The sequence below is a fragment of the Hirundo rustica genome, chromosome 29, assembly GCF_015227805.2.
Source record: "Hirundo rustica isolate bHirRus1 chromosome 29, bHirRus1.pri.v3, whole genome shotgun sequence".
In the NCBI taxonomy this organism is placed as follows: Eukaryota; Metazoa; Chordata; class Aves; order Passeriformes; family Hirundinidae; genus Hirundo; species Hirundo rustica.
The window spans coordinates 189,697-209,580 of NC_053478.1; the positions used below are offsets into that span (position 1 = coordinate 189,697).

Here is a 19,884-nt window from a genome sequence, read left to right on the forward strand (position 1 = left end):
TTTCCTTTTCCATTCTTTTAGTGTGTTTTAATAAAACTATTTGCTTATTTTTAAGCTTGAGCCTGATTTGCTTTTCCTGATCTTTTCCCACAAAAAAGAGAGTAAATATTAAGCCCACTACACTAAATTTGGCAAACAGAATTTGGTGAACATGAAAGCACTACATTTAATTGGTGTTTCTGCCCAGTTTTAGCTAAAACCACTACATATGGGTACTTCCCAAAGTCTCATTCAGCACTCTCAGTGGTCAAAGCAGATGCCAATATCCCAAACTAGCCTCTGATAGGTCCTTGTCCAATCCCAAGGTCCTGACAGTGCGACACTCCACATTCCTCCCTAACTAAAAACCAAACTGTGCCAACCCATGACAGGTCCCCATCTGACCTCCTGCAGCCATCCTTTGAGTCAAGACCTTGGTAAGGGAGAGGCTGACCAGCCTAGAGCCATGACAAAGACAGACAGACATCTGAAGCATGATTTGAGCGGCCAGGCTTCCCACAGCTCCTTTCCAAGCTAAAGGAGCCCCTGGTTATCATGACACTGGGAGGGAGGAGACCAAGGAGCCCAGGGGAGATTTGGCCACACATGCTGTGATGACTAAAACCACATGAAAAGAGCCCCTAAGCTCCCAAGAACTCAAAGTGAAGGCTGTGTTCATGCAGCATGTCCTGTCATACAGGTGGCTGAGCCACAGTCTGCCTTCTGCATTTTTTCAAGGGTACATTTTGTACCAGACAGAATAAAACCATGCTGCTTCCCACCACTGCAGCCCACCATGCTGCTTCCCACCACTGCTGTAGGAGTCTGTGCGCTGGCTTCTGCTGCAGATGTGCCATGCCTACCTGCCTTTCACTGCTGGGCTCCACTGCTGAGCCTTGGGAGCATGCTGTCCCTCCCTGGAGCACACTGATGCCTGAGGGGGAGGAGTATCACATAGACAGAGGCGTCAGGAGTCCCCCTTCCCTCTGATCCTCACTGGGAGCTCTCAGGATGAGTAATCCCTGCTTGATGCCTTGAGACCACAGGCATGGCAGCTGCTGGCGCTGTACCAAAGCTCAGGTTCACTCCTTCACTGAGCAGCAAGGCAAAAGCTTGTGCAATTCCTTGGATAGCTCTGCTGCTTTCCCAGCTGGGAACCTGTCTGTTGGGAGCAATAGAGAGCAAAGCAGGTGAAGTCCCTTTCTGGGAAGCAGCCCCTTGCTCTGGTGCCCATACCAAGGCAGCAGGCTCAGAATGGGGCAGCATCTCCCATGCATTACCTGTTCAACGTTTATAGCTACCATAAAAATCCATTGGAAGGAAATAAGGCAATTTTTTTCCCTTCTAAGGGAACTTATGCTCTGGAGTTATAAAGATTTTCCATGTCAGTTCCCAGCTCTACATCTGCAGCCAGACTGGAGAAAGTGCAACACTCGGAAGGATGCGGGAACTACCTCAGCCCAGTTCTTCACTTCACATATGAGAGCCTGGAGTGTTTGATGAGCGCTGCTGCAAGAAGGCCAAACTCTAATTGCACCTCTTACCAGTAGTGTGAGAGCACAGCTTGGCCCCAGGGCAGAGGGGACCAAACATCAGCTTGGCAGGCGATAAACCACCACTCCCAGGGCTGCCTTCCCTTAGAAACCACCATCAGCTGATTAAGAAGTGCAAATCTCTCATGCAGGAACAGGCTGTCTGCAAGAGCAAGGAAGTGATATTTTAGAGTATCTAATAAAGGAGTTTAAAATGAAACTCTGCAGAACAATAGCCTGAGCTGAGAACTGGCATCTGAGCAGAAAGTCAGGCGGGGGAGCTGTGTCACAATTTATTTCCTCTGTTTTCATTTCATAAGAGGGAAGCAAATCAAAGCAGACACCTGAGGCATCTCCAGCTCACTCTGGAGGTTTAGTGAAGGCTGCCATCCTGCGGGGAAGCCTCTGCTCAGCCTGTAGAAAGTGGGAGATTTGGGGCAGCCCCCAAAGAAGCAGGGGAGCAGGATGAGGCCCAGCATCCAAGAGCAAATGATAGAGTTTTTTCCACCCTCCACCAAAATCAGCCCGGCAGCCTCAGGTAAACTGGTTATCAGTTCCTTATCTCCACCACAAATTGACTCATTTTCCCATGACTGCAATCTCCAGAGGCTGCAAGAGCTCCTGTCATGGTCAAGCAGATGCCATGCCTGTGTTAATGCTGGGACTTCAGCAGCTGGACGTCTCTTGGTCTCCCAGCCTGTTCCTATGGAAACAGATTGGGAGCCTGCCAATTTTCCACAAAGGAGAAAGGGGAAGGAGCTTGTGTGGATGAAGTGCCTGTTTGTCAGGTTTAGGGTGTTGCAATTCTAAAGGATACATGGCCCAACAATGCCTGCAACACATGATTTCATGAGCAGCTTATGTCACACCAAACAGTAGTGCTGGAACCTTCCCATTCCATCTTCACAGCAGCCAAGATGAATCACATCCACTGAGTCTGGAGCAAAGCTCAGGAGTGATCACCAGCAATTAAAACAGAGTGCAAAAAAAAGGAAAAATAACAGATCAAGGAGTCGCTAGTTGTGTACTCTGTGTGCTGTGGAGCAATTTGTTGTTCGGTGAAGTGGATGGGAGACACTGCCTATGTGGGCTGTGACCCCCATGTTTGATGGTCTGCCATGAGCCTCATCCTAGGCAGGAGTCTTTGTGCTCCCAGACCCTCCTAGGAACAAAGATGTGACCACTTCAGTGAGCGTGCGGGGTTCTTTTTTAGGCAAGGAGTCTCTTCATTATAGGAAAAAAAAACAAAACCAAAACCCAAACCAAAAAACCACACCAAAACCACACTACAACACATACAACACACAAGCCCCAAAATCTCTAAATCCAGAAATCATCTGGAAAAAAAAAAAATAAAAAAAATCAAAACCCTGAACAATCCATAACCTTCACTGAACAAGAGGAACAGCTGAGCCTGGCAATCCTGGCGTCTGATTCACCATTTCTGGACCTTGCCACTACTCCAGGTTCATCAAAATGCCTTTGGAAAGCTGCAGGGAAGAGGTCACGGTGGGAATATGGTTTCCAGCTGAAGGCACACATAGCTACCACTCCACTGGGACACACAGAGCTGCTGATGAAGACCAGGGTGCTCTGAGGAGCTTGTCTTTGTATGTTTTGCCCACTCATGGACAAATGTAATTAGATGGACCCCTAAAATTCTTCCAGAACCTATGCCTGTCCCTCCCAGTTCCCTCCACACCCACCACCCTGGCAGAAGAGGGTCTGGGGACTCCCAGATGATGGTCCTGCATGTGATAGTTTCTCACCACCTGTACCACAGCAGCAGAATTATAGAATTGCAGATTTGTTGAGACTGGAAAAGCCCTCTAAAATCACTGATTCCAGCTATTGATTCCCCATCACTGCCAAGGCCACCACTAACCAATCTCCCCGTGTCCACATCCACTCCATTTTTTAACACTTCCAGGCACGATGACTTCACCAATGCCCTGGGCAGCCTCTTCCAGTGCCCGATCACCCCTTCCATGAAGAAATAACCCCTAACATCCAATCTAAACCTACCCTTGTACAACCTGAGGCCACTTTCCTTCTTGCCTGGATCAAGAACCCGACCCCCACAGCTGCTCCATACATGCATCTAATAGCTCTGCTCCCAAACCTTTTGGTTACGATCCATAGCCACAAGTGTAAATATCGCAGTGCCCACCGCCCAACAGCCGCTGCTGCAAGGCGCTGACAGCCTGCGAGCCGGCAGCGCCGGTGCAGCTCTCGGACAGCACCCGCTCGGATCCCTGTGCCAGACGGTAAATAACATAAGGCTATTGACGCCAGCAGTGGAGCAGCGGACAGGAACAGTCTGTTCTCTGACGGTAGTTTTATAACTCACACGATCCGGATGGTGTTTGCCCGGAAAAGGGAGGATTCACCGGCAGCAGAGGATGTGCCTGGTTTGGGATTAGGGAGGAGAATGTCTTCATCTGCCTGGAAAGAACCTCGGGCAGCCTGGGATGTGACTCGCTGCACGTCTGGCATTAAAATAACGGATTAAAATGGGGGTGAAGGGAGTCCTGCAGGAAGTGGGAAGCCTGTGGGAAAAAGAGCCCCGCTGGGGGAGACCACGGTGAGGGGCACAGGGAGATAAGGAAGCTCCAAGGGAGAAGGGGGGCCCCAGAGGGCACAGCAGAGCCCCACCACACATAGAAAGCACACAGGAAATGGGTGTCCCACGGGTCATGGGGGACCCATGGAGGAGAGGAAAAGCCCCCTAGTCCTGAGGACACCGTGGCGCGGCGGAGCCGCAGGGGGACAGGGACAGGCGGCAACGAACAAGGCGCAAGCGCGGGCCCAGGGGGACGGGGGAAACGTCATCTGAGACGCATGGGCAGAGCGCCTATACGCGCCGCCGCCTCAGCGCTCCCGCTGTGGCGGGTGATGCCCCGGGACACAGCGGCAGTGGCGCTGCCTTTCGGCCGGGTGACTGGGCGGGTTGTGCCGCCTGTCCAGCAGCGGAGCGGGCGAGCCGAGCCCCGCCGGGCCCGCGGCGCCGGCGTAGCCATGCGCTGCCCGCACCAAACATGGCCGCCGCGCAGGAGAGGTGATGGCGGCGCAGGAGCTGCGCAGGCGCCGGAGTCTCGCGGGCGTCATCAGCGTGCGGCCGGGAGCGGAGGCCCGGCGAGGTATAAGCGGCGGGAGGAGGGGGCGGCCGCAGGTTGCATTCGGGCCCTCAGGGGTTTTCGTGGGGCCTTTCAGGTCTGCGTGTCCTGCAGCGGCCACCGCCGGTGACGCGGCGGGCTTGGGCCGCGCAAGCCGTGGTGCGGCCTCCAGCGCAGGCAACCGGAATGCGGCGTGACCGTGTCCCGGCTCCCCAAGGTCCTTGTCGGATTGCATAGGGCGGAACGCGTAGAATAAAAGCCTCGGCTCCCGGCTTTCGGGGCTTGCCGCTCTGTATCCCAGCGGGCCCTCCGGACTCGGGGGTCTCGTCCGGGCGAGCCCCTCGTGCTCGCGGTGCCGTCACTGCCGCTTAGGATGCGCGGGCCTGGGAGCGTGGTTTGACATAGGTGCGGGTGGTAGCCGTCCTGCCGTGGTCCTTGGGTCTCCTTTGGGGATGTAGCTGAAGGTGATAGGTGTTCCCGTAGCCCCTCCCTAAGCCGGGACAGCAGCCTCTCCTCTCGTGCGGGCCAGTACCGTGTCCCGGCAGCAACTCTTGAATGACGGGGCTGCATCACCATAGGGACCGGGGGAAGCAGCTGCCGGACTGGGTTCGCTTTCCCTCCCTGGGTTCCCCTGCTGGTAAGGAACCTGATGATTGCTCCCAAAGCCGAGAGCCTGTTTGGAAAAGCCCGAAGTCCGGCCAGCCCCGGCCAGCTCTGCTAGCTCCCTGGGCGGGGCGGAGTGGCTGCTGCGGGAAACGAAACTGAAACGGAGCTCGCAGCCATCTTGGCGCTTGCTCGGTACCGCTCCGCTGGGCCTCCTTGTGCGGGTCGCTGTTTCTTTTTTTCCCCCGTATTTTCTCATAGAATAATTTGGCGTACGGATAAGACTGAGGTAAGAGCGTTTTTTGTTTTTGTTGTTGTTTGTTTTGTTTTTCCCCAAACCCCTCTTCCTATTTCCGTCCTGCCTTTGGCTCAGGGAGCGCTTGTAAAACGGGGTCCCTGAGCAGGAGGGCAGCTGCGGGACTCCCTCGTAGCTGGGAAGGTGAGAACCTGTCGCGCTGCACTCAGCTTCCCCGTGTTTATTGTAAAAATAAACCCCGGTGATGGCAGCCTAGGGCAGTTGTTTAACGAAAGTGAAATTTAAGTTGGCCTTTAGGTGTTTGGTGAGGATGGGGGGCTTTATAAAGATGAGACTTGCATCGAAAAAACTGTCTTTGTGACCGTAGGTGCCCTAAGGAGGTCACGGAGGAGCAGGCAGTACGGGGATCCAGCAGTGTGTGTATCATGTTCCGTGTCTTTATCCTCTCGGTTTCGCAGCAGGTGTTATCAGAAAATTAAAATATGCAGGGCTGGATTCCCTACTTTTAAAAAGTATATCAATAGTTTAGTCTTGCAATCCGTACCCCAGGGAGGCGGCACGACTTTGTGTGATAGAGTGAAATTTGGGCTATAATCGAAAAAAAACCCCTTGTCATACTGTTGCCAGCTGCACACCTGTCCAATTTCTATGCGTGTTACCACTTTCATTCCCCTGTCAGTGTGATGTTTTACCTCTACAGGTCACATAGTATCCAGAGAAGAAAAGACACTTGTGGTTTCAGACTGTTTTGGCCATAAATCTGAAAGTAATTGCGAGCCTGTTGCAGCTCTGTTTTGTGTGGCTATTCAAGCTGCTCCAGCTGCTTGTGCTACTCCAACTCACCTCCTTGAGCTTCTTTCCTTCCTCATGCCCCCATTTCTCAGGTTGCAGAGTAGGTCTGAGATTCTTCTGTCCCTTGGGGCAGGGGAGTGGAGCTTGCTGTGTTTCAGGAGTGCGTCCTGAACGGGGCACTCAGCCCTGTGCTGGAATCAAGCCTAAGAGGAGCAGAGAGCTGCTTGTGTCAAAGCTGCTTCTTGTGTTTGGCTTCACCTGCAATTTGGGGCTGCTGGTTGTCTGCTGGGCAGCCAGAGCTTGCCGTTTGTGTTTCCAGGACTAATTTAGACTGTTAGAAAAGTAGGGGGAAAAAAATTTACAAGGGACAAGATGCTTGGAATGCCTCAGTAGCTGGGAAGCTGTTAAAATTGCATTTTTGGAATCCTGTATTTGTGTGAACACTTTCTGAGTTCCTGTGTTTTTTCTCCTCAGGGTGGGAGAGTGTGGAGTGAGTGACAGCTCCTCTCCTGGCTCATCAGCAGCCCGGTTCCCACGTGTGTCCCAGGACTGCGCTATGATCAGAGGCACTGGGCGAGGCAGAGGCTTGTATCTTACCCAGTCAAATCGTAACTTCCCCAGCACTAACCGAGGTCTTTTTAACCACCCTTGTACCCCACGAGAAACTAATCAGGAATCCTTTTTACACCAGCAGTTCCTAACAGAGCAGGACGCCGAAGTCTCTGTGTTGCAGGGACAGGGATCACACAAGGAGTCGCGCACCAGAGGCGGGCGAGCTGTGGCACCAGCTCCTGCTAACAGATGTCAGCCCAGCTCCAGTAGGGCTGGATGGCGTAAGTTCTCCAGCCAGCATCCGTGGGTTGAGACTTTGTCTCGGTGTTGCCCTCCACAGTACCGCTGTCAGGAGAACTACAGGAGAGATTCTGACACTGTGAGGCTGAATTTCCAAAGGCTGTCTCTTGCTGGGCAAGACTATGAACAAGAAATTCTGACTGTTTTCAGGCAGCTCGGGGAGGGGAGGACTTGCACGGCTAATGATCTGGCACGTAAACTTAAAACTCAAAAGAAAGAGGTCAACCGTGTTTTGTATAAACTCCTCAGAGAAGGCAAGTTGCACAAAGGGGGAGAGACACCACCACTGTGGAGAATTGCCAGCCCTAGCTCAGGGAGAGAAAGAAGCCCTACTGACCACAGTGCCAGTTGCACAGATCCAGCTTGTGAGAGTAGAGGAGAAGAGCAGAACACACTTGGCTCGGGACATACAGAGATGGCTGAGACAAAGGAGAAAATCTGCAACTACTTGTTCAGTGTGATGGAAACAACAGCACTCAATCTTGCAAAAAACATTGGGTTTTCGAGAGCCAAGGATGTTAATGCATTTCTTAGCGCTCTGGAAAAGCTGGGAGATGTCCACAAGCAGAATGCAATTCCACCACGATGGTCCCTGACAAATAGGAAACGCGAGAAGATGCAGATGAGGCTGAAGGCCAGCACAACAATGCAGATGGCAGATTCCACACCATCTGAGGCAGGTCATCCCTCTTCCTTTGTCCCTCCATGTCCCCCAGAGATGACTGCAACTTCTCCAGAAGTGATGGCATCAGAAGAAAGTGTAGAAAATGGGCAGCAGCCTTTGGGGCAAGCTGGTCAGGGCCATGTCAGTGACAAGAAAGCAGAGGCATCTGGGGACATTAAGCCTGAATTCTCCAGTTTGAGTAATTATGATAACTCAGAAAACAGCAAGTGGATCACAGATGATATCCCAGATAATCTGAACACTATGAACAAGCAGCCTGAGAAGTCGGAATGCATCATGAATTCTCAGTCTTCCCCCAGTTATGCTGCCCCGTTTGAAACTGCTTTCCCATGTACACCTGTAGAGAAACTGCTAGCTTGTCAGGAGAAGAACCCAGTGAGTGGCCTTACTGAATATTCCCAGTATACATACCAACACTGTGATTTCATCATGCTGGAGCAGAATGGACCCTCTCATGAGCCACGGTAAGAAAATGTCCTACCTTTTCTGAGCACTTTTTCCATAAAATGATTTGACTTCAACTAAGTTCACCCACTGAACTGTCCTGAACGGGCATGCTAGTAATATTTCTTTCATTTCAGAAGGATTAGCCTAGCTGATCCTTTGCATCAGCTTAAAAAATAAAACAAGACTAAAATTTAACCCTAGGTATGCCAGTTTTGGCATTACTCATTCTGAGCAGCGAAGATGGGTTTAATGTCTTCACTATGTGCCATTTTAATTACTTGCCTTCAATTTGATCATAAAGGAAGAAACTGGTATTTCTAAGCTGCCTCTCAAGATGCTCTCACCCTGGAAGTGGTGTAAAAGTGTGAGGGGTTTTGCTTCTTTTCTTCTCTGAGGTCAGGGTGAATAATATTCGGGAAACACCAAGCTCGAGTACAGACTTGGAATTTTATTATCTCTTATCTGTTTACAGTATTTACAGACTCACACACTGTGAACTCTTAGAAAATGAAGGTAAAATGGAGTGCTTCTAACTCTTTCCAAGGTTATTTAAATGATAAGTACCCAATACCAAGGTGACTTGTATTTTATTTTATGTTTCTAACCCAATAATGACCATCCAAGGCCTGCAATGTGGACCTTTTTCACCCAATTACAGAAAGCCACCTAAACCTGTGATTGCGACAGGCAAAGCAACCACACGGAGACGAGAGATTTTGCAGGGCAGAGATGTTCCTCTGAGAGAGCCCAAGGCTGAGCCAAGGCCAAGAGCCCCTCTGCCGGTTTATTTCTTACTTTTTATACATTTGTGGGTCTGGCTGTGGATTGGCTTCTGGAGTTTTCACCCCTCAGCCAAATGGCCAGACCAGCCGTCAGTTACAATTGTTTTCAGGTTAGAAATATGCAAACAAAGGACAGAGAATGAAAAACAAAGGATTTGTTTATGTTACATGTGTGAGAAAAGGCAAAAACTGCTACTAATATTGTACAGAAGCTAAAAAGACTGACTCCATCTTATGAACAATCAAAAGGCTTTGAAAAACCAGGGTGACATCAACCCATGAAGAAGAAGGACAAAGACAAAACCCAAAATCCTCCATCTTGACTCATATGTATTACGATGCACTAAAACCCCAAATTCTAAGTTTCTAGGACTCCAGCATAAAGGGGGCCCAGAACGAAGTGTTTGGGTGCATGTGTCTTAAGTTACACAAGGTGGCCCTACTCTGGACACTTCTGTGTTGTAGCAGGTCAGAGCAGATTCTCTGAGCTGAGCATGTGGTACGATGCTGCAGTTGGCCAAGTGGGTCTCTGGAGTCCTGCAAAATCATGGCTGTTACTGAGCACCAGTGAGACCTTGAAAATCTCCATATGTGCCACACTGGAATATGTCAATAGATCCGCTAGACGGGAAAATTGGCCTAATTTCTAAAGATGGAGTCCCGGGGTTTTATAATTTGGAGGGGTTTTTTTAAGACAGGCTCTGAATGGATTCAGTGCTGTAATCCCTCTCCAGATCTGGCTTGATCCATTCTCCTTGGAAGCAGATTTCCAGGGCTGGAGGATGGAAGATCAACTTGTTTGTTAGAGCTCACGAGAATGGGGCAGGCAGAAATGTCAAAGGCAGGAGGTTTATGTGAGGCACCACCTTTTTAAGATGGATGCACTGGATAGCCCTGGAGGATGCCAGAGGGAGGAGTGACCCCTGAATGACCAGGTACAAAAGAAACAGTGCGGGCTGCTTTTGAACTCTCCTATTCCTGGGCAGGAGCCACAACAGAGCTGCTGCCTGCATACAGCCGTTACCTGTTTCTGGCACCTGTGGTGGAACAAGGCAATCCATCCTGTTCCTTCAGAGCAAAATGTGGAGTGCTCCTGTGTTGTGAACAGCCCTGGAACTGCAGTGAAACAAAGCCCAGATGCAGTGCTGCTCGGTACCTTTGGTATTTTTGTCTTCTGCACATGGCAGCCGGGGTTTACTCTCACAGCTGGGAGCTGGCTTTTTCTTCTCCTTTGAAGTCCAAGAGCAGCCTTGCTTGCTCTGAGAAGACCGCACTTCTGCTTCTCAATGTGCCCCTTTGGTTTTTCTTTTCAAAGGTTTAAGTTCCAGGCAGTGATTAACGGGCGCCGATTCCCACCAGCAGAAGCAGGAAGCAAAAAATTGGCCAAGCAGGAGGCAGCAGCCAATGCAATGAAGGTCCTGATGAGTGAAGTGGAGAATGGAAGGCACAGCGAAATTAAATGTGATGAACCATTTCCCTCCAACAGCATGGAACCAGAACTGGTGAGTCCTGTTTTCTTTACTTTGTGAGACTGCTCAAACAGTGTTGAGTCTGACACTGATTTTCTCCAATTTCTTGATGTAGCCTTTGCAGCTGGAGCCAGAGCAGTCATCTACAGCAGCTCACCTCAACCTGCTTCCTGGGAAGCACCCTATCAGCATATTGATGGAGTACGGTCAAAAATCAGGGAACATAATTGAATTCCAGCTGCTCTCCCAGGAGGGCCCACCTCACGATCCTAGGTATGGTATATTCTTATCAGCTGTGAGGGAGGGTGGAAATGCTTTCTTCACTGTCCTTCCCCTTCAGCGTGCTGCCCGCATTCCTGGATTTGTCACTGACCTAGCTGAGTGCTCCTCTTAGCCAAGGATTCTGGGCATGGCTCGTCCAAGACATGTAGTTCCAGAAAGACCCAAAGCGATGCCCTTCCTCAGAGAAAGGATGCTGTTTCTTCCGCTAGAGTAGGAGTGGGTTGCAGTCCTGTACCGTGCCTGGAGGTAGTCTACTGGAAGTGTTTAGGGCCATCACAGTAGATTTCAATTGCTGATAAATTGGAGATAACCCAGAAGGATTTACCTGGAAGTGGGAAACAGTGATAACAACCAGATCGACACTATGGTTAACACTATTCATGTACTGTAATGTCCTGTCAGGTTCAGCTACTGTGTGAAAATGGGTGACCAAACTTTCCCTGCTGTGGTAGGAAACAGCAAGAAGGGAGCAAAGCAAATGGCAGCAGAAGTTGCTGTGAAGATTCTTTCTGGAGAGTCTGTACCCCATCTCTCATCTGAACAGGTATAAAGAGCTTCTTATTAAGACCCAAGTGTGTTGGGTGTGGTGTTCTTCCCCTCTTTTATTTCCTCTTTGCTGGATTTCACCCCACAGGGTCACGTGGGGGAGAGGTTTGCTGCTGCTCAGTGTTTAACAGCCTTCTCCTGTCTAACTCTGCTCTAGCCTGTTGTGAAGCCCCACAGTAACCAGTCCATGCACAATATCGCCACTCCAGATGAATCCAAGGTGGTGAAAACGAAGGGTGTTGGGGAGCTCATCAAATATCTTAATGTCAATCCTGTCAGTGGCCTGCTGGAATATGCCCGTTCCAATGGGTTTGCTGCAGAGTTCAAACTCATTGACCAGTCAGGACCTCCCCATGACCCCAAGTAAGTAGTGGCATCTGGCAGAAGGAAATTTTGCGCTGCTGCTGTTGTCCTAGGAAAAGGGCAGAAAGCTCAAAATTGCTGATGCCTTTTGAGATGGCAACGGGGCTAGCTGCTGCCTCTGCCAAATCTTGTCCCTTTGATTCCCTCCTCTCTCCACTTAAAGAATGTAAAGACCAAACTGAAATCCACAGGTTTCTTTGTAGGTTTGTCTATCAGGCAAAGGTTGGAGGCCGCTGGTTCCCAGCTGTAACTGCGCACAGCAAAAAGCAGGGCAGGCAGGACGCAGCCGATGCAGCGCTCCGAGTCCTGATTGGGGAGTCAGAGAAGACTGAGCACATGGAAGAGATGAGCATCACTGAGGTAAATCTTCTGCCAAAGCTGGGGTTGTGTTTGTAGTCCTGCCTTCTCCTTTCAGTCCAACAGAAAAATGCTTTCAAAATCAACTGTGATGCCTTTGTTCTCTGCATCTGTTGATAACCTGATACGGTTTTCCTGAAGTGGGTTAGATGTTTCCTCAGGGCACAGGCATACCCTTCTGTCCTATGGGTCTCTGCTTTAGGGCTAAATAATTATCAGATTCTTCCACAAGCTGCTGAAATGTGTTCCTGTGACAGAGTAGGAACATGCTTATTTTTAATTATGTCACTTTTTTTATCACTTCTTCCAAATTTCTTTGTGGTGCATTAAAAATTGTGTGTCAGCTCAAAAGGTTCGTGCATTAGATAAATGCAAAGCCCTGGTTGTGTCAGGATGGCTGTTCCCAAACTTGGGCTGATGTAAATCGTGTTTAGAGTGTAGTGATCTCTGAAAAGCCTCATTCGAGGCAGCACAACTGGGTGCAGTAGCTGGGGCTCTAAATAGCAGAGCCATCAGGAATGATTTGTCAGTCAGCAGTGCTGGAGGAGGTGAGTTGGTCTGCACTGGGAATGGTTGCTCTCTCCTCACAGGCAGGGAAAGGAGGAATTCCTCCAAAGCCAGGAACAGATTTCCTTGGCTCAGTCTCTGGAAATAAGCAGGTTGGTTTTGTTCCTTCTTGCTCAGGGTTTTCCCTGGCATTCTCAGGAGACCGTTCCTCAGCTCATGTTGCTTGCTGCTGTCTCTGATGTGGCTAAAGCAGAACTCAAAGCCTTGAATGAGGTTTTCCCAGAAATACCTAAAAGAACTTCACCTCCTCCTTGACACAGCACTGCCCAAACCTCAAAGCTTTCTGTGTTCTGCCTTCTGCTTGGAAAGCTGTGCTTCAGGTTAGCTCATTCTTGAGCTGTGTCGTGTGACCCGCTCACGACCCGTGCTGTTGTGTCTCCGTCCCAGCTCCCTGTGAGTGGCAGCACCCTGCACGATCAGATGGCCATGCTGAGCCACCAGCGCTTCAACGCCCTCACTGCTCGCATCCAGCACACCCTGCTCGGGCGCAAGATCCTGGCTGCCATCATCATGCGGAGAGGAAAGAAGGGCCTGGGAGTGGTGGTCAGCATCGGAACAGGTATGAGCAGCTTCTTCCAGCATGCTCTGAACTCTCACTTCTGTGCTAGGTTTCCTTGTCAGCCACAGCTCAGAAATGGCAGTTGCTGTAGGCTTCTTCAGAGAGGGTACAAAATGTTCCCGGGGCTCACATGGTGTCATGAGCGATCTGGTTAGAGAGAGGGAGAGAGGACAAAGCGAATGTGCCTGCAGCTATATTGCTCTTAATCTTTGCTTGCATTGCTGCGTCCTACTCTGTGCATCAGAGCATGGGTTCCTTATGTGCTACAGCACACAGCCTCTGGTTTCTAGCAGCTGCACATAACCTTATCTCCCTCCCTACTTTGCTGCCAGGCTTATACCAGGAGCGATGGGCTGAAAAGCCCTCAGGAAGACAAAGTCCCCCCAAACTCATGGCAATTTAAGTCTGTCTGTCCCTAAAGTGGTGTCCCTTTATTTTCTTAACTGCTTGTGATAGTGATTTAATAGGCAAGGTCTTCATGTGAATGCTGCTGCTCAAGAGCCCAAAGAAATAAGATTTTCCACCTCTCTGAAGCCATCTTGACTTTGATACCTGCCCTATTATTTAATTCTTTGTTTGTGTGTTTCAGGTAATCGCTGTGTGAAAGGAGAAGAGCTAAGCTTGAAGGGGGAAACAGTAAATGACTGTCACGCAGAAATAATTTCTCGAAGAGGCTTTGTGAGGTGAGAAAAGGGGAAACTCTAAAGGAAAAGGAGGAGGTCCTGCCAAGAACTGCTCTCCCATTCTAGAGGGGTGTAACTGAAACACACCCCTAGTACTTTGCTGTGCTGAGAGATGCTGTGATCCTCACACACAGTTTACGAATGTGTTGTTGAATAGAGGAAAGTTATTTCTGATAAAAAGGGGCCATGCCTGAATGATGCCCAAATAAGTACTTGGAGACTTGCCAGAAGCCCAAGGGCTGCATCTGATGTAATTAATATTAAAGCCTCCTGCTGAAGCTGCTGGGCTGATGTGCAGGGTGCTCTCCAACTGGAGCGCAGCTCCTGCCATGCCAAGCCACTGCAGGCTTGGTCTCTTGGCCTTTCTGGATCTGGGTCTGGATCTGAAGGATTCAGGAAAACATATTGCCTGTGTTTGCTTTGATAAGTCAGAAGCCCTTTTTCAGAGACTGGAAAGGGTTTTCCTAACTAAACTGCACAATTCTTCTCTCCTGTCCCCCTCCTCACATTTACCGTGGCACTTTTTAGTTTTTGAAATCTAAAGTGAGATGAAGTTGGACTGCTTCTTTAATGTCTGTCCTTCAGTTATGAAGAAAAAATCGGCTGCTTCCTTCAAGCCTTTGTGTGCTGCCACTGTGTTCTGCATTCCTCAGCAAGGGAAAGTGTTGAGGGCAGGTCCCTGGGAAGTGATGAATCAGGATTGCATCTTGCTTACTGTCTGTTTCAGCTGTTAATCTTGACAGCGGTGGCTGCTCTGGCACAGCAGAGTGAGCTCTGCCTCTCCTTGCAAAATCAGTCCCTGCACAGGCTCTGCTCAAGGACTGTCTGGGAAGCTGCAGTTTTTCTTTAGCCCTTGACATGATGTTGGAGACCTCAGGGTTTTCCCTGGCCAGAAGCAGCCATAAAAGACCCCATCCATGTAAACAGATCATGGGCTCGTTCTACTGCCACTTGAATTCAGCTGCCTGCAGGGTTGTTTACTTTTAATGCAAACTTGCTGCTAACTAAAGGTGCTGGTTAACTTGAAGTCTTCACACTGGGATTGGATGCATTGAGCAGCACCCAACCAGGCTCCTTCTCCTCCCAGTGCTTCCCTCTCCTTCCTGGACAGAGTATTGCTTTTCTACTGTTTGTCCACTGCATGGCAGAAAATATGCTGATTTTTTTTTTTGCTCTTTTTGTGCATCAAGCATTGTGTGTTGGCTTCCCAGGCATCCTCAGCCTCAGCTCCTCGTTTCTTCTCTTCCATGTGGCAGAAGTGGGTGATGTGGGACCCTGCCTGTCAATTGAAGCACTCCTTGTCTGAGCAGAGAAGCCTTTTGACAGGATGGTGTTATTTTCAGGTTTCTTTACAGAGAGCTGATGAAGTATGACCCATCTAATCCTTCCTCTGCAGAAGAGAGCATTTTTGAGCAAGCGGGAGGAAAGAAACTCAGAATAAAGAGCAGTGTCACCTTTCACCTCTATGTCAGGTTGGTTGGGGGGTGTTGAATGACTGGCATCAGCAGCACTGTAATGCCCCTGGCCCTGGCTGTTTCCTTTACAGTCAGTGCTAACCAAATAGGGTTTGTTTTCTAGCACAGCACCATGTGGAGATGGAGCACTCTTTGATAAATCCTGCAGTGATCAGGCAAATGAGATGGGACAACCCCAACACCAGCCTCTCTTTGAGAACTCCAAACAAGGCAAGCTGCGGACCAAGGTGGAGAATGGTGAGTGCAACCACTCCCTGCACAGTGGATTGGCTTCAGTTCTCTCCTCTGAGCCTTTCTGGTGCTTCAGAGCTTCCTTACCCCTCTCTGTGTGCTGTTGTGGGATTTGAAGCACTCATGAACCAAAAGAGGTAGATGGAAGGTTTTAGAGAGAGTTTCTTCCCCTTCCCAGCTCTGCCTGTTGCACTGCTGTGCTTGTGAAGTTTGCAGATGAAGTTTGATGCAAAGCTCAGATCTAGGTCTGTGTCCTCCCCTTCAAGCAAGGTTCTATTCTGCTTCAGCCATGTTGAAAATTACTCATCAATACCCAATACTGATGCCACATTTTTCCCTGAACCTGGTGTCAGACTCCTGAGTTCACTCCGGGTATTCAGAACTTTCTTGTGCAGTTGCTGATGGGATTTTGATTTACTGAATATCTGACACTCTACAGAAAATCAATCTTCTTCTCTTGTGCAGGTGAAGGTACCATTCCCGTGGAGTCGAGTGACATTGTGCCCACATGGGATGGGATCCAGCATGGGGAGCGGTTACGAACCATGTCCTGCAGTGACAAAATCTTACGCTGGAATGTACTTGGCTTGCAAGGGGCACTGCTGTCACACTTCCTAGAGCCAGTTTATCTCCATTCTGTTACACTCGGTGCGAAACTCTCTCTGTCTTTTCAGGGTAAAGCTAGGCTGCAGTGACAACTCGTCTCACTCCCCAGAGTGATGGCAAAGTTCATTTGTGGAGGGTGTAGGAGTAACAGATGCCTTTCTTGGCAGAGCTGTTTGAAAATGCAGAGGGAGTCAGTCTATGAATTTTGGGCTGTGGGTAGAGTCGGCATCTCTCCACACTTCTGGATTTTTAGGAGGCACATGTGATCTAGGAGAGTGAGATAAAAACTGCATGTTTGTGTCTTCAGTGGGAAATGTTGCAGTCTGTAGACCATTGTCTTACACACCTTTGCTCTGTCTCCACAGGTTACTTGTACAGTCAGGGTCACTTGGCCCGTGCCATCTGCTGCCGCGTGGACAGGGATGGGAGCACACTGAGGGAAAAGCTCCAGGCTCCCTATCACATTAACCATCCTGAGGTACTGCAGCTGTAGCACCTCTTCATCTTTCTGACCCGCATTCCTTTGCCTGTGGGTTTGGGGGTCCCTGAGGCACGCTGCAGGGAGGGTCTCTGTGCAGCAGCCCTCCAACCAGGGGCAAGAATTGCTGACCAGAAACACAGAATCATACAATCAAGGGATATCCTGAGTTGGAAGGGACCCGCAGTGTCTCATCAGGGCTAGCTCCTGGACAACCCCAGGAACCTGCCCTCTTTGTGTCACCCCACAGTTTGGGGGTTACTGGCAACGTTTTAGTCTGGAAGAAAGGACACTAAAGTTGCCTCTCTAGCCTTCAACCATCAATAATAATCTTACCCTTGTGGCTCTGGAAAGTTTGGGTTGAGCTAAAACTGTGAGGGGTGAAAGGGGCAAGAGACTCATGCAGCAGGATGAGGTTAAGAAACCCTCTTGTGCAGGTTGGGCGAGTCAGCGTGTATGACTCTGCAAGGCAGACGGGCAAGACAAAGGAGTCATCGGTGAATTGGTGTCTTGCTGATGAAAGCGAAGTTGAAGTCTTGGATGGCACCAAAGGGAAAGTAGATGGGTAAGGAGAGCCTTTCCTGACACTGCCTTTTCCTGACACTCTGGGGGAAGGGGGGGCAGGTCTGAGGTGGGGAGTACACTCAGCACTGTTACAGCACCTCTACACGTGGGAAGGGTTGGACAAAGGAATTTCAGACATAAGCAAGCGCTTCTGAAGGGAAAAATAAAAGTTGCCCAGCCTGGACCCTACCACAGAGCCCTGCCAAGCCCAGAGCTCCGTCATCACAGGATTTTACCCAAGCCCCCTGCTCCTCTTGGCTCTTCTCAGTGTCCCGTCCCTCACTGCTGCCACTGTCTTCCTTCTCAGTCTGAAGCTGGAGGTGTCTCGTGTGTCCAAGAGGAAGATGTTCACCCTGTTCCGGCAGCTCTGTGCAAAGAACAGCCGCAGAGACCTGCTGAGCTTCTCTGTGTACTCAGATGCCAAGGAGGCGGCCACAGCGTACCAGGCAGCCAAGCAGTGCTTCTACAGCACGCTGGAAGAGCTGGGCTATGGCAGCTGGATCCGCAAACCCCAGGAGGAAGAAAGTTTCTCTGTCCTCGATGCGTAGGGAAGCACTCTGCAAGGAGTGGGGGGTGAATGTGCACAGGCACCTGCGTGGCTGTGCTCATCCTCCTCTCACCACGTTTTTGGAGTGGCGTGGGGACTGTGCAGCAGTTTTTCTCATAGGCTCGGCTGCCTTGTGCCTGCTGCTCAGACCCTGCGTTTTTAAAATGTGCATGTAAATGATTCTTTTTTTTTTAAGCAAGGGCAGGCTCTGTCCCCATTTGCTTTTTTATAGTTTTATCCTCCCCCTTTTTTGTTTATTTTAAAGAAGGCACAAGAAACCAGAGGAATTTTCAGGACTGTGAGCTTGAAACCTTTGGACCATGTACTGCAAATCCCTCTGGCAGGTTTTGAGGCAAATTTTCTCCTTTGAAATTAAAAAAAAAAAAAAAAAAATCAGGCTGTTTGCATGGTTTTCTGCGTCTGTTGGAAGATGACTGGCAGCCCAGCCAAGCTGGGACATGGGGCTGACCTCTGCAAGGTGCAGCCATAGGACCAGCATAACATTCTGCATTAATAACAAAAAAGAAAGGGTCAGTATTGTTGGCTGTGGGTGTGTTAATTCCCACTCAGGTGAATAGGGGCCTGTGGTGGGGTTTGGAGAGGGACAGATGAGTTAGTATTTGCTAAATGATGAAGGTAGCCAGGTAGAGTTTGGAATTGAGCCTCTTGCCTCGACCACACCGTGAGGGCTTGGACTGGCTCTGAAATGCTGGGGCAGGGCCCTCCCAGCTCCTTCCCTCGTTGCTGGCTCTAGGATGGGGTGTCTTGTCTCTGGACACCAGTGGTGGCTGCAGGCCCTGTCCTGTGTCTGAGCTGAACCACGTGCCAGAGATGCTGGTGCAAGGTGAGAAGTAGCAATGCTGTTGCCATCCAATAACAAGTTGGATATTGTTGGAGCAGTCCCTTTCCTTGTGCAAGGCAAGTGCTGGTGTTGCCTGGGATGAGAGCTCTGTCTCTTATGAGACAGAGACCAAAGACCTGTTAGCGAGCAAGGACTGGAGCAAGACCCCAGCTCTGGCTGTGGATCTCCACAGGACAGCCAGAGGCAGCCAGGCTGGGGCCAAGCAGGGTCACCACTTGCTGACAGTCCAGCTGACACAGGTTCACCCTGCTGCAGCTGCCCATAGGCATCCGGTACCATGCAGGGCTGTGAGGGGTAGGAACTGCCCTGGCACCCAGCCCAGAGCTGGGCTGGGGGCCTCCTCTGTCTGCAGCTGCTCAGGGAGCTGTGCCCGAGGCTATGGGAGCTCCTGCTGTGCTCCCACGCTCTCCCAATGCTCACAGATCTCTACTCCTCACTGGGGCAAAGCAGGACCCCCCATCCTGCCCTTGATGTTGGACGAACAGCAAAAACCCAGAGGTGGGCTGAACTAGGACGAGCCCCTGGCCTGGGGCTGCTTTAGGAGCAAAGCTCTTAACATTTAAGCATTGGGGTGCATCCATGAGAGCAGGAGCTCCAGGAGCGGCAGCTGCAGCAGCGGGGATTTCTGTGGCTGGGTGAAGTGCTGGGATTTAAATTAATTTTCTAGCATGTGGCTTCCCCTGGCCCTGTGTGTTGCCAGGCCCCGCCAACACCACTCCTCCCAGCCCTGGGGATTACTGGTATTTATAGTGAACGCTCCATTTCAATTCTCCCCAATGAGGCCAAGGGCCAATTCCAGCTGGCCAGCAGAGTGCAGGAAGTGCTGCTGGCCATGGCTGTCAGCCCAGTGACCCATGGCGGGGCCCAGTTGCCAGAAGCTCCCAGCTTCGGTTGATTAATTATGTTTTCCTTTTCCTTGTGCAACCCATCTTGTGCTGCTCTTGGCTTCAGCACACTGAGCCTGGAGTGGAACGCAAAACGATGGAGCTGGAGCATCCCCTGGCACTTGCTGCCCCGGCCCTGCCTGCAGATAGGACCTAAAAACAGCCTCCTCCTGCTCGGTCCACATGTTCACCTCGGAGCCAGAGCTGAGCAGCTCTATCCTCCCCACACCGCCGCTCCTGCTCTGTCAGCTCATGGGAGCACCAGGCCGAAGCCAGGGGCTGCCCACCGAGGCTGGGGCTCTGACCCTACACAGCCTGAGAGGAGATGCAGGGAGTGACTGGTGCTCCCAGGAGCAGAGAGAGCTGG

General features: G+C 50.5%; 1 protein-coding gene across 6 annotated transcripts; it reads left to right on the forward strand.

Moving 5' to 3' along the window:
• The first annotated feature begins 4,603 nt into the window (after positions 1-4,603).
• ADAR (adenosine deaminase RNA specific) lies at positions 4,604-18,159 on the forward strand. Of its 6 annotated transcripts, XM_040088098.2 has the most exons (16): positions 4,862-5,519; positions 5,854-5,902; positions 6,753-8,279; positions 10,360-10,546; positions 10,629-10,786; positions 11,198-11,339; positions 11,499-11,704; positions 11,896-12,064; positions 13,016-13,187; positions 13,777-13,870; positions 15,214-15,342; positions 15,449-15,582; positions 16,042-16,224; positions 16,548-16,660; positions 17,098-17,225; positions 17,532-18,159. In XM_040088098.2, the coding sequence occupies exons 3-16, from the start codon at positions 6,835-6,837 to the stop codon at positions 17,770-17,772; spliced, it is 3,501 nt and encodes a 1,166-aa protein (XP_039944032.1). In that variant the 5' UTR covers positions 4,862-5,519; positions 5,854-5,902; positions 6,753-6,834; the 3' UTR covers positions 17,773-18,159. The 6 variants fall into 6 exon arrangements, with proteins under 6 accessions (XP_039944033.1, XP_039944034.1, XP_039944032.1 ...); XM_040088099.2 differs by lacking the exons at positions 4,862-5,519; positions 5,854-5,902 and adding an exon at positions 4,604-4,651; XM_040088100.2 differs by lacking the exons at positions 4,862-5,519; positions 5,854-5,902 and adding an exon at positions 4,664-4,844.
• Positions 18,160-19,884: the final 1,725 nt, after the last annotated feature.

Bases quoted from the DNA above. Each gene is read 5' to 3' on its own strand.
- ADAR (XM_040088099.2), top strand. From the start codon at position 6,835: ATGATCAGAGGCACTGGGCGAGGCAGAGGCTTGTATCTTACCCAGTCA. The intron at 10,547-10,628 runs GTGAGTCCTGTT...TTCTTGATGTAG, and splicing joins ACAGCATGGAACCAGAACTG to CCTTTGCAGCTGGAGCCAGA. The intron at 15,583-16,041 runs GTGAGTGCAACC...TCTCTTGTGCAG, and splicing joins GCGGACCAAGGTGGAGAATG to GTGAAGGTACCATTCCCGTG.